This window comes from Scatophagus argus, chromosome 12 (genome assembly GCF_020382885.2).
Source record: "Scatophagus argus isolate fScaArg1 chromosome 12, fScaArg1.pri, whole genome shotgun sequence".
NCBI lineage: Eukaryota > Metazoa > Chordata > Actinopteri > Scatophagidae > Scatophagus > Scatophagus argus.
In genome coordinates, this window is record NC_058504.1 from 10,264,280 (window position 1) to 10,283,604 (window position 19,325).

Here is a 19,325-nt window from a genome sequence, read left to right on the forward strand (position 1 = left end):
ATGTAATTTTGTTGATGTGTCCAAGACTAGAATAAATAGGTATAGGTTAAGCTATGAGAGCCAGTAACTTAAACTTAAACTATAATTTCCTTAAAATGGCAGCAGACTTAAGGCTCAAATTGTACTGATAGTATCCAATCAAAAATACAGTCCACTAGGTGGCGACACACTGTACTTCGGGGTTACAGAGTCGATTGGGAAAATATAGTTTTAACGAAGACATGTGGCATCTTTATTTAAATTACGTGTTATGGATATGCGCAATCAAAAAGCTACAGTGTAGCAAGTATTTCTGTAGATGTATTTATTTCTCCCCAAATATATTGCTTACCACAGAGGATCGTTATTTTAACTGTCTTTATTGCTATTTGAACTTTCCATTTACCTCGGAAATCGGAATTTCCGACCCAGATCTTTCCAAGTTCCGAGTGTAATTGAATGCAGCAGAAGCAGAAGCGTTTTCTCAGGCACACCAGGCTGTATTTCTGCACTGTTTTGTTTCAAATATTCACAGCGGTTTTTACAAAGCCAGCTTACGTATTTTCCTCCCCACTTTCAGCAGCTCACAAAGAGAAAGTTAATGCTGTGTAATGTATCTGTTTTTCAGTGCAGTGCTGCTCCTGCCTGTATTGATAGTAGTAGCAATGATGCTGCTGTTAGTACATCAGAGACAGCAGCTAGCATAACTACTACTTTAGCATCAGCAAGCACTGCTTCTCCTGTACCTTCCCCAACAAGTGCTGCCCCAAAGCAGCCTGCTCAGCTACCTAATGACTTAAATGGCAATGCTCCATCTCAGCCAATACTGGGTAGTTACCCAAAGCGTGCGTTTGGTACAACATTAAGATCATTTAATCCTGCCTGGTACCGCACACGATCATGGCAAAGCAGGAGCTCAGTGTTCAGGTGGGACACCCAAGTTGGACAGGTCTGGAGGACAGAGGCCTGACAAAGTGCAGTCCACTTCTCCAGGTTGGGGTTGAACACATAGCTAACAACCCAATTCAATGAAGAAAACACTGTTACTATAAGCACAGGGGGAAAAAGTGCTGGAGCATGATGTGTACGCATGCTGCCCCTTCACATTTCTGAGTTCCCCCTCATATATGCCGGCCTAGAACCGGCCCTGCTGTAGCCTATTTACTATAAGTTTGGGTTGTCCAGAGTGCCCACATCTCCTAATTCCAATATTTCCTACAGCCCGGAAGGGGGCGTAAACTTTGGCTTTTCCATGTCATGTCAGTCAGGGTTTACATCCGGTGTGAGAGTAAAATTTGAGCTGCGTGGTTCACATTGCACCACATCCTTTTCGCTGGTAACCACATTAATCGTTTAACACTGACACTGGACACCACATTAACACCTACTGACACCTCTTAAGGTTTGCGGTATAGCGGAAGCCGAACGGCACCCCTCTGGAAATGGTACATTCCACACACGTTAACGTTCAAAACAAATATGGCACACACGTATCAGCGCCGCTGAGAACGTCAAGAGTGTACGTTAGAATTGAAAACGAAACTTAGCTACAGTTCTGCCTGACGCTGATCTCTGTGTAGCCATAACAAGTCAAACTGTCAGTCCACCTGGTGTGATTCAGGCATGGCACTACAAATATCTGCTCTGTCCTCACATATCAGCGTCCCTCTGTACACCGGCCCTCTGTCCCGTGCCCGTGCTAGCTTCCAGGGAGCCGGTGTCAAGTTCAAACACATTTTAGCTCCTCGAACCCCCCAGCTTGGAGACAAGCCAGCAACAAGTTCTCTCCGCGGCCATATTAACGCTGCCCACCGAAGTGAGAAGTTTTCAGCAACAACGACAGCAGCTCTTTGGAAGTCCAGCCAGGGAAACGGTTCTTCCTCACCCCGTGGGAGGAGAAGCTGGCTGGGGAAGTTCGCCCTCGGTCTCACCATCGGAGTGAGCGCAGTCGCGCTGAGCCAAACTCTCCACACCGGGACCCTTACCGCCATGGCCCTCAAAGTTAACCTGAACTCCGCTGAGGGGGACTGGAAGAAGACCAAGGGTGAGACTGTTCAAACAAAGCCGAGAATTTCATATTAAGACAGTAATTTTGCAGTGTGCTTTGGCAACAAACGGAATAGGAAACGTGTGCTGTCACATGACCAAAACACCTGTCCTGCAGTCAGTCACAGACTGACCATACAAACACAACTCTGAAAGAGTAAAATAAGTTATTTTGTAATATCAGAGAAGAGTTAGTACATTATAAACAAACAATATAAAGTACAAGATATAAAACAAAATTTGGGCAACTATAATGATTTTAATTAATTATCTAACCTAAAGTAATGGTTAAAATGATATTTCAGTTACAAGACCAATAGATATTCATTTGAGTAATAATATAAAATTAAGAAAAGAAAATGAGTGAGTTTGAGAGGCTGTGACTAGCAGATATTTGGGGCTTTACATTTAAACTAGTCATGCAGTAAATCTGTCCCCGAACAAACAGGAACTTTAAAGCAAAAGCTACACAAAGACCATTAAGCACTGTCTGGTTAGTATAATCTCACAGTACACTTGGCACTTTAGGGTATTCCTGTTTATCTGAAGGGTGTGCATGAGCTGTTTTGTCCTGTTCTGCATCAAGCTTTTCTTCAGTCCGGTATGCCACAAGTGCCAAGTTTTTCTGTTTTGTAGCCCAAAAAATATATTTACAAAATATGTCAAATATGTCTAGCTGTCATCATGTCATTTACTGTTTGTTCTTTTCTCATTGCGTCTTGCAGACTTCTTGCTGTCTTTGTCTGTGAAGGACAGACGTCAGTACTACAGGCCTTCTACTTTTGTGCCACTGGACGACATCCCAGTGTGGACTCCCACTGCAGGTCAGACAGCCACGATCTTTGGGTGGGTGGTAGGGTTTCTGGGAGGGGTGCACAGACATGGTTACTTTAGCCAGTGTTATCAAATATTTGGCCACATCACATCAAATGATTTTTACACTAAGCATTTCACGTGAGACAATTCTGTATTATGAGCAACATAAGGATAGTAGAAAACACCTTGTGTGCAACATGTCCATACACAATATTACACCTCTGATGCACACAGATACGCATGCAGAAAGCAAAAGACGAGCATAATGAAATCAGATGTAACATCAGAAGTTAATCACATGTTGTCAAATTAGTGCTTCCAACTGTTTGTTTTGTTTGTGTCATTATAACCTATATGGAATTTGAAGTAAATGGTTATATTTTTGTCTGTTTACACCAAAAAGCCTCAAATATATAGAGTAGGTAAATTGTATCCCAGGTAGTTTGTCTGCCAACCCCAGTTTAAAGGCTGTATTACTCAAATGTGATGGAACAAATCAGTTGTTTCCATCTAGTGCACATAAATAAGCATGGTATGCTGGACAGAAATAATCTTATACTTACTGCAGTCAAGAAAACAAATATTGCTTTTGAACATTGTTTTCTTGGAAGATTCGTTGAAGCTTACTGTGTGGGTAAACCCCCCTCAAAACAGTGAACAAAGAAAGCCAGTTAAGTAGGTTTATACTGTATATCAGTTTTGTATCTGAATCTTTAACAGAGTAGAACAGGGTATACCCAGTGCAAAGTTTTTCCACTGTTATGATTTTGTTGTTTAGGAGTAAGACAGATTCCTTGTACAGGCTTTCCAAGTAAATAAAGCTGATCCTGAGTCTGAATGTACTGATGGATGTGTCTCATTACCAGGTGGTTCTGAGCAAACTCTCTACCCGAGGAATGAAAAACTGGACCAGAAGATTTCCCTCTACAGTGGAGACATCACCAAGCTGGAGGTAGACGCTATTGTTAATGCAGGTACGTGAGTGTGTGTGTAAGCGACCGAAGTGTTTTTGTTTGGCGTTGATCACTGTGGAAGTTAGCCGCCCATCGTGCTCACCGATTGTCTGTGTTAGCCCGTGATAAAATAAAATAAAAATGAAACAAAAAACAACAAACGAGATAAAACATATATTTTATTACCTCTGTTTGCAATGAAAGTAATCTGCGTGTTAAAAGAAACACATGCACAAGAGCAAAATGAAGACCAGCCAGTGAGAAATATGAAAAAGGATTATGGAATAACAAACTGTGTGCTAAACTGAGTGCAGAGCTCAGTCTCTTTGTTTATTGACTTGCATATACTGCACGTAAATATAGCATCAAACACCTGTGAGGGAGGTTTGTGCTGTGATTATGGCTATGATGTTCTCTCCTTGTGTGGGAGGGACAGCTACTTTTATATGGTTACACATGTCCTGTGAAGTTTCCTGTAAAGACGTGTACATCTAGTACTCAGAAATATAAAAACAATATCAGGGCTTAGAATCAGCAGGGTGTTTTCACTGTCTCCATGGAAACCCCAAAAGGAGGCAGAGCAGTCCGAAAGCGGAGCTGCCATTTATGTGAAGTCTCAGTGCTGGACAGATTATGGACAGACTGCTTTGCAGTGGGCGTATGTAAAATAACCAGAGCTGAAGTTATGTGCCCTTTCAGGGCCAATACCAGCTCATTAGATCATTTATTCATCAAACATCTCAACACAGCTAATCATCATTTTATTTGAGTACCACATCAGGCATACAGTGAACTGTTTGCACACATGCATGTATAAATAAAGAGTGGACGTCCCTCTACACCGGATGCAGTGTTTGTTTTTGTCGTGCTTGTTCATTCCCCCCCATTAGCCATTTGTTGTTGGGACACTACAGTCATTATCACAACCAAAATAAACATTTTTGTATCAACTGGTGGCTGTTTCTGCAACTAATGATTATTTTCATTATCAGCTAACTTAGTGATTTTTTTTGACTAACCAAATATGTCAAAAACCAGTGAAAGTGTTTATTGCGACTTCTGAAACCTTGAAGTTACATCATCAGATGTCTTATTTTATTCAAGACCCCACAGATATTCAATTTAAAGTAATATGAAATACAGGAAGATATTTGGATTGGAAAAGCTCGGACTGTAGGATTACAGTTTTTGCTTTGTGCTAGCAATTCATAACAATCAATTGGCATTGATTGGTAATAATTTTCTGTCAGTTGACATACTGAGTGATTAGTTTTTCTTCTTTGTCATATATTTGGCTGTTGAGTTGCATTGCCGTGATTTCTTGCAGTTCTGTTTTATAATGTCAAATTCTCACGACTGAGAGTGAAAACATAGTGAAATTACTGAGGAATAAAAGATTTTTTTTCAGCAGAACATTGTTTTTGTCATGTTGACAAAATGTTTGAAATGCTTTGGAGACAACAAGAAAATTTATTTGTACCAAGGGCAGTCATAATGAAAATATCAACACAGATCAGGAAAACATATTTGCTAATACTGAAATGTAATTATTTGAGTTCCTCATAGACAAGCCAGTGTAATACTGACCAGTTCTTCAAACTATATCTTAGTTATCATAACTGAGCTACTATATATACTATATTAATGGTATTGTTTTCAAAACATTTTAAGACAGGTGTGCTATTTGTCCACCCTTCCTCCTTCTTCCCACTAGCTGTTAATTTCCGGTATTTCTAAGTAGGATTAGAGTCTTCCTAGCGACCATTAGATGGAGCTCAAAGCCAGTTCATTTCGTGAAGACCTTTTTCCCACAAGGCCGTTTGGGTATATGGGGAAAATTTAATTGGTGTCTTGGCACAGATGGTGCATCAGGGGAGAGTGAAGCAGGCCAGCATGCCTAAATGATGCTTGATGATGAGACTTTAGCAGAAAATGATAGATATTCATTGGCAGCTGACTGTCAGCAGGTGTAAACTGCGCCAGCATCCAGTGAATATGTTGATCGTTGACTCTCATTTATGGCATTAGCGCTTGTGTGTGTGCCTGTAAGCATTCGTGCATGCATCTGCCTCCAAATGTTTAAGTAATTATGTGTGAGTGTCATGGCAAATAATTGTAATTTGTCTCTGTTTTCCTGTAGAGGCGACTTTGCGATGCGGTGCGTGTTTTACAAGAGCTTTTACACAGTCGCATGGTGCAAAGTAGCGTGGAATTAACAAGAGGAAACAGCTAGTAAAGTGTCATTTAGCAGAGAGGACGAGGCAAGGTGAGGAGACTGAAAAACACAACAATGCCAGAGGAAACATGACTGAAAGACTGGTGCATGAGAGAGGGTCCACATGCTGGATGACAAAAAAGCAAGGGGAGGGTCTGGAGGAGTGAAGAGGATAAAACACAGACAGGGAAGGGACACGGGCTAGTATTTAAGTCTTGGACTGCATTGCCATGGCAACAAGCAGGTACAGGGTACCCACAAAGTGGTTTAGGGCAGCAGAGTGGGATCGTCCTTTTCGGACTGACTGATTGGCCAGCCATCTGACAGTCTGTGTGGTTGTTTTGTCGAGCAGGCGGCTGACCTTTTCATTCGATGACTAACTGATTGACTAAGGGGCTCAGAGTGATGTCAACCACGCTTAAAGAGATATGACATTAAAATAAAAGAGCAATGAGCGTTGAGGGACAAGAAAACAATTACAAAACAGTTAGTTGCACTCATTTCAAAATTGCTCTTCGAAATTATTTTCCTGTTGCAGATATAACAGTAAAGGATCATCATTAGAAAGCAGCCAAACCACTGCCTCTGGTTTTTGACTTGTGGAGGGGAGTGTTTGGTGTTTTGTTTTGTTTTTTTCTTTACTGGCTGCTCTGAAAGGCCTTGAAGAATCATTTAGCCCTGAACTCAGCAAACATTCAAATGAGGCCAATTGTGGCCAATTATACATTGTAGTGTCAGGTGGGGAGGGGGCCTTTCAGGCCTGGCTGGTTGAATGCAAACACACAAAAACATGCAGACGTGTCCATGAGGCGATAGATACAAACCTGTATTTGTGGATGTCGCAATTAGCAGGTGGAAGTGATGCTGCTCCACCCTGATCCTTCCTTCAGTCAGAACTGATTGATCAGGTAAGCAGAGCGTTGCAGGAAGGCTGGGCTGGCACTGTTTGTCGTTTGTGTTGCTCTCAATAAAGATTGGATTTACAGTAATTCTCCACTCCTCCTCCTTCTCCACCTCCTTCTCCTTCTCCTCCTCCTCCTCCTCCTCCCCCTCCCCTTGTGTCCCCCTCCCTCCCTCCTTCCTTCCACACTTTAACAGCCCCTGGCTCCTGCCCACTCCTATAAAACACTACAAACATAAAAACCCACAAGCACTTAAGAGTCGTCCTGGTGAGGAGGAGGGGTTGTGGGGGGGTGGGTGGGGCAGACGCAGGCAGCAACATCCTCCTCTTTACACCCCTCAATCACTCCGTCCGGAGAAGGAGAGCGAGATGGAGGGGAGGATATATTGTCTCTGATGGGGTAGCTGATTAAGATGGATTGCACAATGAAATGTCGTTGGAGTGATGAGTTCTCGGAGCATGTGTATGTGTGCGTGTGCGTGGATACAACCGCTCAGCAACTAACTTTGCATTAAAGCCTTTTTTCAAATTGATTAAATGCAAATTCGCTTAGCTCTGCCGAGCTGCATTTTCTCTCACAAAAATTGTGATTTCCATTCCAGCACTTACTTTCAGCCGCCACAGTGTTTATCTTGTTTGACATTAAATGACATTTATTTTGGTCTACCTTTTTCTTCGCATAGTATTGAAATCCTACTGAAATAGATTTAAAAAGTGGACGTAAAAGTTCTTTCAGCGTTTTTGTGTCATGTCCCTTTTTTCCCGTGGAGCCAACTCCCCACGTGAGAGAAAATGCAGCGGTCGGCTGATAAATCTTTCAGGCTAGACTATAAAAAACTGTCCCTAAAATTAAGCTGTGCGCCGTCAAGTGATAAAGAATATTCTGGTCTCTATCTCAGTCTTTAGAGCTGAACCACTTGTCATCGTCACAGTTGCTGCTTGCTGAGACTCTGTGTGAGTGTGTGCGTCTCACTTTTGCACGTGTGCTTGGATGTATTGGCAGGACTACATATATGTATTTGTGCATGAGTACACCTGCACACAGCTGCACCTGCTTGCACCAGAAATAAGAGCAGCACACATAAACCTGGCTCTGCGAGTGTGTGTGCGGCATGACGTCTGGCAGGGTGGTGCATGAGCGCTGTGCCTCTGCACGCGCTTTGTACGCAGGTGTCCTATCATGTGTTTGCATGAGATAGGGTCTCCCAGGTTTTCCTCTGCAGGTCAGAGATAAAGCTCTTGTTTGGCGCTGGAAACCCACTCATTGTGGCAACAGCTCAGAGATACAAGATTAGAGCCGATAGTTTTCCTGGCCCTCAGGTGACAGACAGGATGAGACAGAGAGTGAGTGTCTGTAGACTACACTGTAACTTCCTCACAGATAAGAAACCTTGAAAGAAAGCCTGAATGGATTGATGAAGGGCTGGATAGGAGATGGTCTTGTTACGTCAACATGGCGTCATTGTGACTTAGGTTTTCAAGAAGTAATGTGGTCGTTCAAAAGGACAAGCGTCTTTGCAGAGAAGTCTGGAAATTGCAAGCACAAACAGTCCGGTTGTGACTAATGGCAGACTTGAAAAGCTTGTCATATTTGCAACATTAAGTTGAGATTCAGCTCAGAGCGTGAAGCACCACAACTCATCAGGACTGATAATCAAAGTCTGAATGTGCAGTTGATGTAAAAGTTAGAGGCAGACTCACCTCAAAGTCAAATGACGGCATCAAGTAGTAGAAGACATTTCAGTATGATGTATTACAGGAGAAACCAACCTCCATCGCGGTCATTTATACGCACTGGCCTGAAAATCTGTGAACATAAAATGAGCTCCTCTGAAGACACCTGATTCTGGGAGAACACTGTCTGAAGAAATAGTTTTAATAAGAGAATGGACAGCCAATGTAACTGTATTTATCATGCTGATTACAGCAGCTGAACAGTGGCAATACAAAGTCCAGATTCAAAGAGTTAAAGCAAGGCGTCTGGACTTGTGAAGATTGACTTGAAGACGTTTCACTGCTCATCCAAGCAGCTTCATCAGCTCTGGGAACTGAACTGATCAGAACTGATGAAGCTGCTTGGATAAGCAGTGAAACGTCTTCAAGTCAATCTTCACAAGTCCAGACGCCTTGCTTTAACTCTTTGAGTGAATATGAACTGGATGACTGAGAATCTCCACAGATACAAAGTCCAGATGGTCATGTGTGTCCGACTGGTGATAATCAAACTATCTTCAGCCTGGATAAGGTCTGATTAATCATCGTGAAGTACACGTGTGATGGGCAGTCGGTGAATCAATGGCTCAGTCACCTACAGAGCTAAATAAAGCAGACATCTTTGTACTATATGTTGTGTTTGCTGTGTTCTTCCTGAAGCCTAACGGGTATAATATTATATTTTATTTAAAAAAATGTAAAAAACTTCTTCTGGTGTTAATGTGGTGCTCTTTATTTCAGGCCAACCACCTCTGATAAAACACTGTGGTAGAAATGCAAATGTATGTCACATTTAAGTTGGCATGAAATGCAGTAGTCCATGATAAACAGTAAGACTCACATGTTGCTTAAGTAAAAAAATATCATCATGACTGAATAACAGCATTTCTTTCATCTGTTTTTCAGTCGCATTCTCATTCCCTTTCCTGTCAAGCAGATAGTTTTTGGGCTGTTGGACTGTTGACATGTGTTGAACTGCCTTTTTGGACTCACTAGCTCATAACTCTCTATGGCACAATATTTCTTGACTGCCTGACAGATGAAAGTTTGATGACTGCCTTGTTGGTCACTGCTAGTGCTGGAGCTGTGATGGTAGCTCGCTGCCTTGCTCTAGTTGTTTTAGTCACCCAACTGCCGGAGTGAATTCGTTAAACATCTTGCCCTTGAACTGAAGACGACTCCAATTTTGTGCATGCATTTTCCACATAAAAACATTCGGCCTGACGTTCATATTTGTTACTTATCTGCTGAATATTTTTTGGTTAAAAAAAAAAAAAAAGATTAATGAAAAAATGCCGAGGTCAGTTTCACAGAGTCTAAGGTGACAACGATATTCAGTTTGCAATGATACAGAAAATAAACAGCGAATCCTCACGTTGGAGAGCAAATAATTTTTGTTTTTATTAAAAATGACAACAAGTAGTAGCGGATTATCAAAATGTATGCTGACTACTTTTCTACCATTTCTGGCTTGATTGATAAATTGACTAAAAAAATTATTATTTGGCACAATATGAAAGGTTTTTCCCGTTCGGCAGAGATGATAAGCCACATAAACACTGACAAATCTGCCCCCGTGATAAATCTCAGCAGACAGCCAAAACAATAGCCACACTCATTAAAAATATGACATTTGCTTTATGAAGTAGTACATCTGCTCTTTTTGTCCTGAAGGTTAAATCGGCTATAATCTATATTTTTGTGATAACAGTGGGCCTGTGTGAAACAGCTGTGAGAACAGTGTGACAGTGTTGAATCTATAGAGAATCTTCCCCAGAATCTGAAGCTTCCCTTGGCTTTACAGACCTTTATAGGGTTTTTATTCCCCCCTGCTAAATATTTAGCTGTCCAGCCCAATTTTACTGATCTGCTTCGATCTCGTCACTCTCGTACTCGTCGTTTGCAGCTGTGAAACCCACTGTACACATCCTGCACGGCATCAAACAGCAGACAGACACAGTCAGGGACCAGCTGCTGAACATAGTGGAGCATCTAAAGAGCCTGTCATTACCCTCAGGTGTGGGTGAGCTAAAAAAAGATTGAAGGACATAAACATGACATAAAATATTTCTTAAAAGATATACATGTAATCTTGTTTTGATCACTTTGGTACAGCAAAAGCCTCCCAATATCAATTTAATGTTTCATTATTACAATGCACCATATGAAAATGGATGCATGGGGTAAACATCAATAATTAAATATTAGTGTGCCTTCAGCTTGAATGCTTCCATCAGTTGCAATATAAGTTCATCCCAGTGGTGGAGCATCTTTTATTGATTCCAGAGAAGGCCGTGGTTGATGATGACCGCTAGCTATAGTGGGGCCGGGTTTGGGACTTGACTGTTATAGAGGATGAAGAGACGGGGGCCAGTGGGAGGGCATGGAAGAGTGGACTCAGACATACAGGCAGCAGTGCATCGACTACAACAGCTGTGAGAGGAAGGCAAGAGGGATGTGCTGAGGGATCCTGTTTTGTGATTTTAAGAGGATAAAACAGGCGAACCCTTGGCTCTGCAGGTAGAGCCCCTTACAAGAGCATTACTCTACAGTGGCACAGTGTCACACTCCTTCTGCAAGGCTTCAGCGATTCTTAGCTGGCTTTGTCAGTGGGGCTTAGCGCCAAAATCAGCCTGGCAGACATCACTGCTTTCGACACCCTGCTAGAGTGTGTATATAAGATTGTCGGGCTTGGCTTGTTGTTGTAAATTGCTTCGGAGTGGCTAATATTATTTCTTAGACTTCACCTGAGCTGTATTTTCCTCATGTGGCTGGAGTAATAGGGGACATTTAGTGGCAATCTTTGCATGTTCATCCACTTCATAAGGGATTTTCCAGCATCAGGCCAAGGATTAAGCGGTTTTTGTCACAGACCTACTTTGAACGCCACACTATCTATTCCACTGTCCAGTGCATAAGCTGTTGATAGTCTGTTTGTTTTATCTATGTACAACGTGTAGCAGTTATTCGAGGATAATGAAGCTGTGGCCGGCTGTAGTATTTTCCCTGTTTGTTGTCTTGTTTTCAAGGTTCCATTTCAACCATAGACGACTGCCCCTTTTTCATTGTCATTTATCCGAGGTTTTATCAGCAGAGGCATGTTGCTGTGATCCACCCAGCCTCCCAGGTAGTAACCGGGGTCAGAGGAGGTGAAAGAAAGCCCAGATCAGAGACTTGTTATGCTGTTTTTGGTCCCACAGGCCCCGCAGTGTGTTCTCTCTCTCTCTCTCTCTCTCGCTCTCTCTCTCTCTCTCTCTCTCTCTCTCTCTCTCTCTCTCTCTCTCATCTACCCTTGAGCTCTTGTCAGCTCCTCTTAGGACAGGCTCATATTACAAGATGCAAAATGTCACACCAAGTTTGCTATCGCAGACAAAGAGTTTATGTCCATGTGCTCTAAGAAACCCTAAAAAACAACTATACTTTGAGCCTGTGAGTATTTATGTGTGTGTATTTTGATGCTTTGTGAGTGCTTAAATTAAAGGCAAAATGAAATTAAAAATCCCCTTTTGACTGTTCTACTTCTGTAAAAAAAAGTGATTTTAGTTACAGTTGCATTGTTTGCTGGAAAAATAACGTGGGTTCATGTGTTGCTGCTATGAAGAAGTTGCAGATCCCTCATGACTGCACTCTTTCTCCCTGCCTTAGTAACTGTACTTCTTCAGCTCTTGTTCCTGCAGCAGTATTCCCACTGCGCTGACTTTGTGTTTTGTGAAGCAGTGCTAATGGACATGTTCTCACAGTATGCCCGTCAACTGTCTGTACACACAAGCACTTACTGGGGCAAATCGGCACTGCTGATGCTGCTTCAGTTTCAGACTAAATATGATATGCTGTCAAAACTTATCTCAGCCTTGACCACCTCTCCGTGGTACCAGCTACCGAAGCAGGACGAAAACATTAAGCAGAGTGTGGCAGACCTTAACCTGTTTTTCTTTTTTGCTGGAAAGAGGATGCAAAATTCAATAAAAGCAAGGGAGTGGTAAATCCGAGTAAGTTTGATCTGCATGGATTTTAATTTGGTTGGATGCTAAGGCAAAGCCCCAATAAACTCCATCAGTGAGCTACAGAGTGAGCTGATGAGAGGCATGTGGGGCTGGTAAAGATCAGACAAATGATGGGAAGAGCTGACATCCACTGCTGAAAAGTGAGAAAATTGAACTTGAATAGTAGTGGCTGGACAGGCAACTGGTAGATGCTCTGGACTGATGGCAAATTTGCCTTCTATAGTTGAACAACAGTTCAAATCACAGAGATATTCAGTTTACAGTCATATCAGGCAAAAAAAGGAAAATGGGAACCTTCACGTTTCATTGGAACCTGTACATTTTTGCTTGAAAACTAACTTGCATGATTGACAAATGCAAGCTCTTTAGACGGTAGCCAGAGCTTGTGAGTACTTAGAAGTGGATTGAAGCTATAGTGCAAAACCACTGTGTGCCATCCACAGACAGCAGTGACGTCTGTGACATCTACTGTCAGCTACAGCTACCATCTCACCATAATTATGCTTAAATATATTATTTTCCCTCTGTGGACTTTATGGATGTGTATACTAATGTTTCTTAAAAAAAATAATGAATGTAAAAAATGAATTTCAAATCCCAGTAGAGTAGCCTTTAATTACCATGGTCCCTGTCCAGTAATATTGCTTCTGCAGAGATTGAAGCTGTAATAATTTCTCTCTGTATTTGTTTTGGGCATTTTCACTTCGTCTTCTGTATGATTTAAAAGACATCAAATGAATACAAAATGACTCTTAGATGACTTCTTGAAGTGGCTCATTTCTGATGGTAAAGTAAATAGGCATATTTCATATCTTTAAGGGTTTAGATGATCTGAGTGCCAGCATTCTGATGAATCAGGCTGTTCTTTATGTGCTTCAAATTCATTTTAAAAGTGTTTGTTTGTGACTGACGCTTTATTTTATGTTCAACTAGTTTTTTTTCTGGCCTCTACTTTTTTGAGATTTGTTAAGACACTGCTGACCTTCCTCTTGTCATAGCTTAATTCTAGACGCTGATGTCTCTGAAGTCGTGTTGTTATGTCCAGTCTGTCCTCTTGCATCTGTGTCTTTGCCATGGGCAAAGTTTGGAGGCTGCACTGGCTTTGTGAATTGGCTGCAGCGTGACTTTAGACAGTGCTGCTGCTCTAGTTTTTTCCAGTCCAGATCTGTCCAAGTTAATTACGGTACAACTGTCAGAAAGACCACTTTACTGGTCATTTGGGCAGCGACATGAATGCTCTCTATGTACTGAAAATTTTGAGCTTACAAGGTTCAGTGCCCTTAGTTTCCGCGGAATGTTCTGATTTTCTGTTTGTGTCTCAATTTGAGTGGGAAGATGGAAGAAGAGCTGCGATGCTTTATGATTCGTCTTCAGAGTTTTGTCCTCTCCCCCCTCCCAGTTCTTTCTCTTTACCGCTTCCATTTAGACATCATCACAGGGCTGTGACTTGAGAGGAGCGAGTCATTGATTTACACCCTGACACTGAGAAGTTAACGTCCCCTTGGAGAGAGTTAATCCCTAATGTTGTCTGGGTCAGTAAATAAACGGAAAGAAGAAAAGCCAAACTGAAGGAGTTAGCAGAAAAGCTCATTCGTGATAATTATTTCTCTCCCACCCCTCCCTTGTTAAAAGCTTTCCCACCCCTCCAATCAATTGCCACTTTAGCTAGCAGGAAAGGATGAAGGAAGTGCGAGTCTCATTAGCCTGATTGGGCTGATGTAGGAGATGGAAAGAGATGGAGTGAATGAGGGAGTTAAAGAGAAAAGGAGTCAGCTTGATCATCAGCACTTGGCCCATCAGAGCTTCTGTCATCAAGGCAAGTGCTGCATTCGAATGTGTTGGTCTGTTGTGCAGCGCTGTGACTCCTGGTAAAGCGTTGAGAGGATCTCTTGAAGGTGCAGTTGCTGGATTTTGTTTAGCTATTTTGTTTCCCCTGTGGTTAAGGTGTAGATTGTCAGCCTCAAAGCTGGATGACTGTGGAAGTTTACCTATTTCTAAGTATGGCTGAGAGGTGAGGGTTAAGTCCTGCCCAGCCACATTTGAAAAGAATGATCAGCCTGGCTGCAGACCTCTGAAATGATGCCTGTTGACCAGTCAAACCTCTGTAGGCGGGATTATGAATACCTTGTCATCATCCTGCATAGCTTGCTAGCTACCGATTAACAAAATGAAAAACAGCATCATAAAAATGCCGTTGGGTATGGATGGGGCTGATGCTGGGGTACAGGTTGATATAAGCTGAAAAACAGAAACTGTTTAACGCTTTCTGCAACTTTTTTTTTTTGAACATTGTCTAACATGAATCTGATGTAGGGCTGAACGAAAGAAGTGCAGTTCAGTCTGATTATCAGGCTACTGAATGGCAACGCTAGAAGGTCTTGCCATCATAGCCTCTTCCTGATTGCGTCCCACTGCCTTGCTGATCTCTGTAAAAGAACTCTGGGTCAGCCAACTATTTTTGGTCCATTCTAACTTCACATGGGTCCCACTCCTCTCTGTTGGATGGTCACATTTGTGTAAATATTACATTTGGGACAAACACAAAGAAGAAAAAAGTAAAAGGTGGAGAGTTAAGAGGTTTAAGTCCCTTGAGGCCGATCCAGCCAAAGGTTTTCAAATTATTCATTTGGTGCAGTTGTCAGTAAATCAAAAGAACCGGAGGGTGGCCCTGGTAGCAGAGAGAGCAGGACACTGAATGCAGTGATACCAGTTCAGCTGTTTTGCAGCTGAAGATACAACAATAAGCCTGAAGATAATAGTGATAAGATTAACAAGGTTGGGGTTTGGCTGTCTAGCAATTAAGCTACATCAGCTGCCTTTTATTAAAACATGTTCAAATTTCCAAAAAGTCGATGCACTCGTTAGTAACAGTTTTCATGAACCGACCAATCATAGTTCACCCTCAGTGAACAGGTGTAGATTTATTCGATTGGGCCAATATGTGCTACATACAGCATTACTACATTACATACATTTTACTAGTCATTGTTATATTGGTCAGTACTTTTGTTTACAAGTTTGGAGTTGGTTGTGTGAGTATACCACTGGGGGTGAGGGCTTGGTGGTCCAGTCTTAGTCAAAAATTTCAAGGCCATTTTCATTCCCAGTCTGTCCCTGTTCCACAGTCTGGAACCAGCAATGGAAAAGGCTTGATTGCTTTCAGACTTTAACTGGGATGTGATGGGTCTGGATGTAGAATAGAGACATAAGAGACGTAATAGACGTAATAGAGAGATGTAAGCTGGTGTCAGTCCATCAAGTGCGTTTTCACACTACTGAAGGAATCTTAGAATCTGTGGGTTTCAGATGCTGTTAGGCAATCTGACATGCGCTTCATTTGAAGCGTTCTAAGGATATTTGACGTGCAAAGCGGCAGACTAAATGTGACCGGGCTATTGATATTGTATAAAGCAAGTCCTCTGGGGCTGTGACAGTGTGACAGTAATGTGAAGTTTGTAAAGCAGCCAGCTGTCAAACTTGCATGTGTTTCCATGTGTAGGGCAGAGTTCAATTTTCTGTGCAGTCTCACTTAATGCTCTCCTTAGTATAGCAATAATCGTTTACATTTCCAGGTCCTTATGACAATAATAGTGTACTGCCTGCCCTTTTTTTCCAAATACTGGTTTTGGTGCCAGACAAGTTATCAGACTAGCATTAAGACATTGGCTGTGCAGCCTAAGTTCTCAACTCCTTGGCTGCACAGGTCGAATGCTTGAAGAGAGAGAGAGAGAGAGAAAATACACTCACACACTAAGTATGGTTACAATTAGTTGAGGAATGAGATTTTTTAATGAGTTTATGAACCTTTGATGATTGATGTTTTTCATTTATACATTTGACATTTGAATCCAATGTTCAACGTCTTACCAAACCAGCTGTGCAAATGATTTTGAGTAGAACTTAGACACACAAGACGAAATGAGAAAAAAATTTCATATGGAAATTAAAGGCACACTGGGGGAAGATTATCCTCATTGTAGGCAGTGTTATTTGAATAATAAAGTATAATGCAGCCTGACAATAAGACTCCATTTTCTCTCATCTCTGTAATCATAGCTTAGTGAACAAAGTACAAAGGATGTATTATTGTAACCTCCAAAATGGGCTTTAATCTAACTCTGAGTCCTCTTGGCTTCTCTCCACCAGCAAATACAAGAGGCCCTCATTGCCTGCTCGCATGTCGTCATCTCAGACGACGTTTTTGTCACAAAATCACACATGGACACGCCGAGAGTACAGGGAGTACACACAGCATACACTGCTCACAATTGCCATCTCGTAATTGCGATCTATCACGCGTTGAAGTGACTTGGTGCTTGATGTGGACGCTGTCAGCTGCATTATCAAAGCTTTGGATATGACAAGACTAGGTATAGGAGCTATTTATCCACTTATCCTGTTGTTGTCATTGTCCACGGGTGGCATGGGCAGCTCTGGTTAGAGCTAGACTGACAGACAGTCATTAATAAATGCATCCTTTGTACAGTATACAGTGTACAGTATGTGAACATGTAATATGAGGATCAAAAGGTCAACATAGGATGAACATCTGATTGTAGGCTGTGATGTTCATTGCATTTTATTGTCACATATTTACCTGACTTTTAGAATCCTAGTTGCATATTTATTGTGCTTTCAAACTGGTAGGTTTGGCTTTTTATTTCAGTTAATGCAGTTAATGAAAGCATAATATGTGGTTTTGTTAAGCCCCTGACAAACATCTGTTTTCGGTGCAAGAGCATGTACGATTTTGCTCAATTTGCTTTCAGCTCAGCGCAGTCCATTCATTAAAGAGGAAGAATATTTATTTCTGTTTTGGTTCCTGATGTTTATCGAGTAAACTGTAAGCAAACTGTGTGTAGATTTTTATTTAATGGAAAACGAAGAAAAAGTCAAGGACACTCTGATGTGCATACAAAGGATCAATCACAGTACCGCCAAGCAGAGAAAAGTTTTTTTTACTGGATTTATTGACAAAAGGAAGATTACAGAATATTATCAGCCTCATCTTTTGAATGTTAGCGGCTATACAAGTCTTGTAAGTTAGGGAGAGAGGGCAGTAACATGTTAAGACAATTTGATTGATGGTTGTGTTTCACTTATTTTGCAAAAATATTTGTTGACATTTTTTTATTTTCTTTTTTTTTTCACCATTAAAATGTAGAAGCTTGGACCAGCAGCACATTGTTTGTGCTGGACATCAGGCATGATCACAATTCACTCTGTGGCATTTTCGACTTAGTAATGAATAATTTAATGTGCTCCTGGAATTCATTTATTTTTTTGGCTGCGATGTGTCTGCCTCTGCTGGAGAAAGGCTGAGAGTCAGTACTCCAGAGAAATCACAAGTTGCCATAACTGCAAGTGCTGAGGTCTCTGTGTGGTCCAGAAAGAAGCCCTGGAGGGTTGGGCAGTAAGCCGACAATGAGTGAAGGCTTAGAGCTCTGGAAGACCCTGTCCAGCAGGAGCCCACCCCCTGAAGCGCTGCTCCGCCAGAGTTGTTTCTCTTCTCGGTTCGCTCATGTAGGCAGGAGATGAAACTGCATGTCTGATGGTTTATCATGTTTAAAGAAAAGGAAATCCATCAATTATTCACTTAATGTCGGTCTGAGACAGATAATGACGCAAAACGCACAAAGACCACTTTACTACTTTTTTTTGAAATAGACTTTTAACTTTGTGTTCTTATTGTAAATATTGTAATTCAATTCTAATTCTGTATTTATATTTTGCATTGCACCTTATGCCAAGGCAAATTCCTTGTATGTGTAAACACACGTGGCAATAAAACTGATTCTCAATCTGATTCTGATTAGGTTATAAATGCTTTTTATTTTTCTCAGTTTCAGTTGCTCTTTTTATAAACAGTGTGTTACAGGAAAAAAAATCCAGTGGTATGCAAGCTCATAATTAATCTAAATGAAAAGATAAAACACAAGGCTGGGAATTTGAATAGAGGACAGTTGGAGTGTAAGGACAATTTGGTTATCTTTTTCGACATGCTTTCAGCATGGTTATAGAAGAGGTTCTCTTGAAAGATTTTTTTCTTCTTCTTCCCCCTCACGCAAGGCGTCTTGCAGTGGCACCAGAGTGGCTCTTTTTCTGAGAGACAGCGTAATTCATACCGATAGTGTTGTTATAATCGCCCGGGAGGCTGTCTTAGTTTTCTCTCTGTCTCTTTTTTTTTCCAGCGATGTCCTTTCACTGCTTGTTTCAGAGGTACTTGGGCTACCACAGCTTGCTGTTTTGTTGTTGGATCAGTTCGGACCTCTGAGGCATTGCAGTGGTTTCCTGTAGCATGTGCGTATGTTATTATCCAGCTCCATCGCGGTCCTTTGGGACACCCATTGCACCCTCTGACTGAGAGCTGTACAGAAGTGTGTCCAACACCAGTGACTTAAAAATGTATTCTTGAGTTGGATTTACAGCTAAGGTGAGGGTTTGAGTCAAAGGTTTGTAAATTCCTACATGCGGGTTTGGATATTTTAAGTTTAGCAATTCTTTGTGCATATGTGTGTGTGTGTGTTTGAGCTGTTGTTGTTTCTAGTATACCTATTTCTGTGCAGTTTAAAACGAATCAGTCTCTGAGTCTCAGTCTCTGCATCTGTTTATGTCTTTGTTGTACCCTTGGCGGCTGTAATTTCACTCTGTTTCACGGTTTAATTTTTGCATCACCTTCAGTGAACGATACTTTCAAT

General features: G+C 41.6%; 1 protein-coding gene across 4 annotated transcripts in view; it reads left to right on the forward strand.

Annotated features, from left to right (window-relative positions):
- Positions 1-1,430: 1,430 nt before the first annotated feature.
- The window catches only part of macrod1 (mono-ADP ribosylhydrolase 1), a 102,310-nt gene continuing 84,415 nt past the window's right edge, over positions 1,431-19,325 (forward strand). For all 4 annotated transcript variants that reach the window (XM_046406456.1, XM_046406455.1, XM_046406458.1 and 1 more), the window contains exons 1-3: positions 1,431-2,023; positions 2,751-2,849; positions 3,708-3,815. In XM_046406456.1, coding sequence (XP_046262412.1) covers positions 1,603-2,023; positions 2,751-2,849; positions 3,708-3,815 — 628 coding nt within the window. In that variant the 5' untranslated portion in view covers positions 1,431-1,602. The remainder of the gene's footprint in view (positions 2,024-2,750; positions 2,850-3,707; positions 3,816-19,325) is intronic.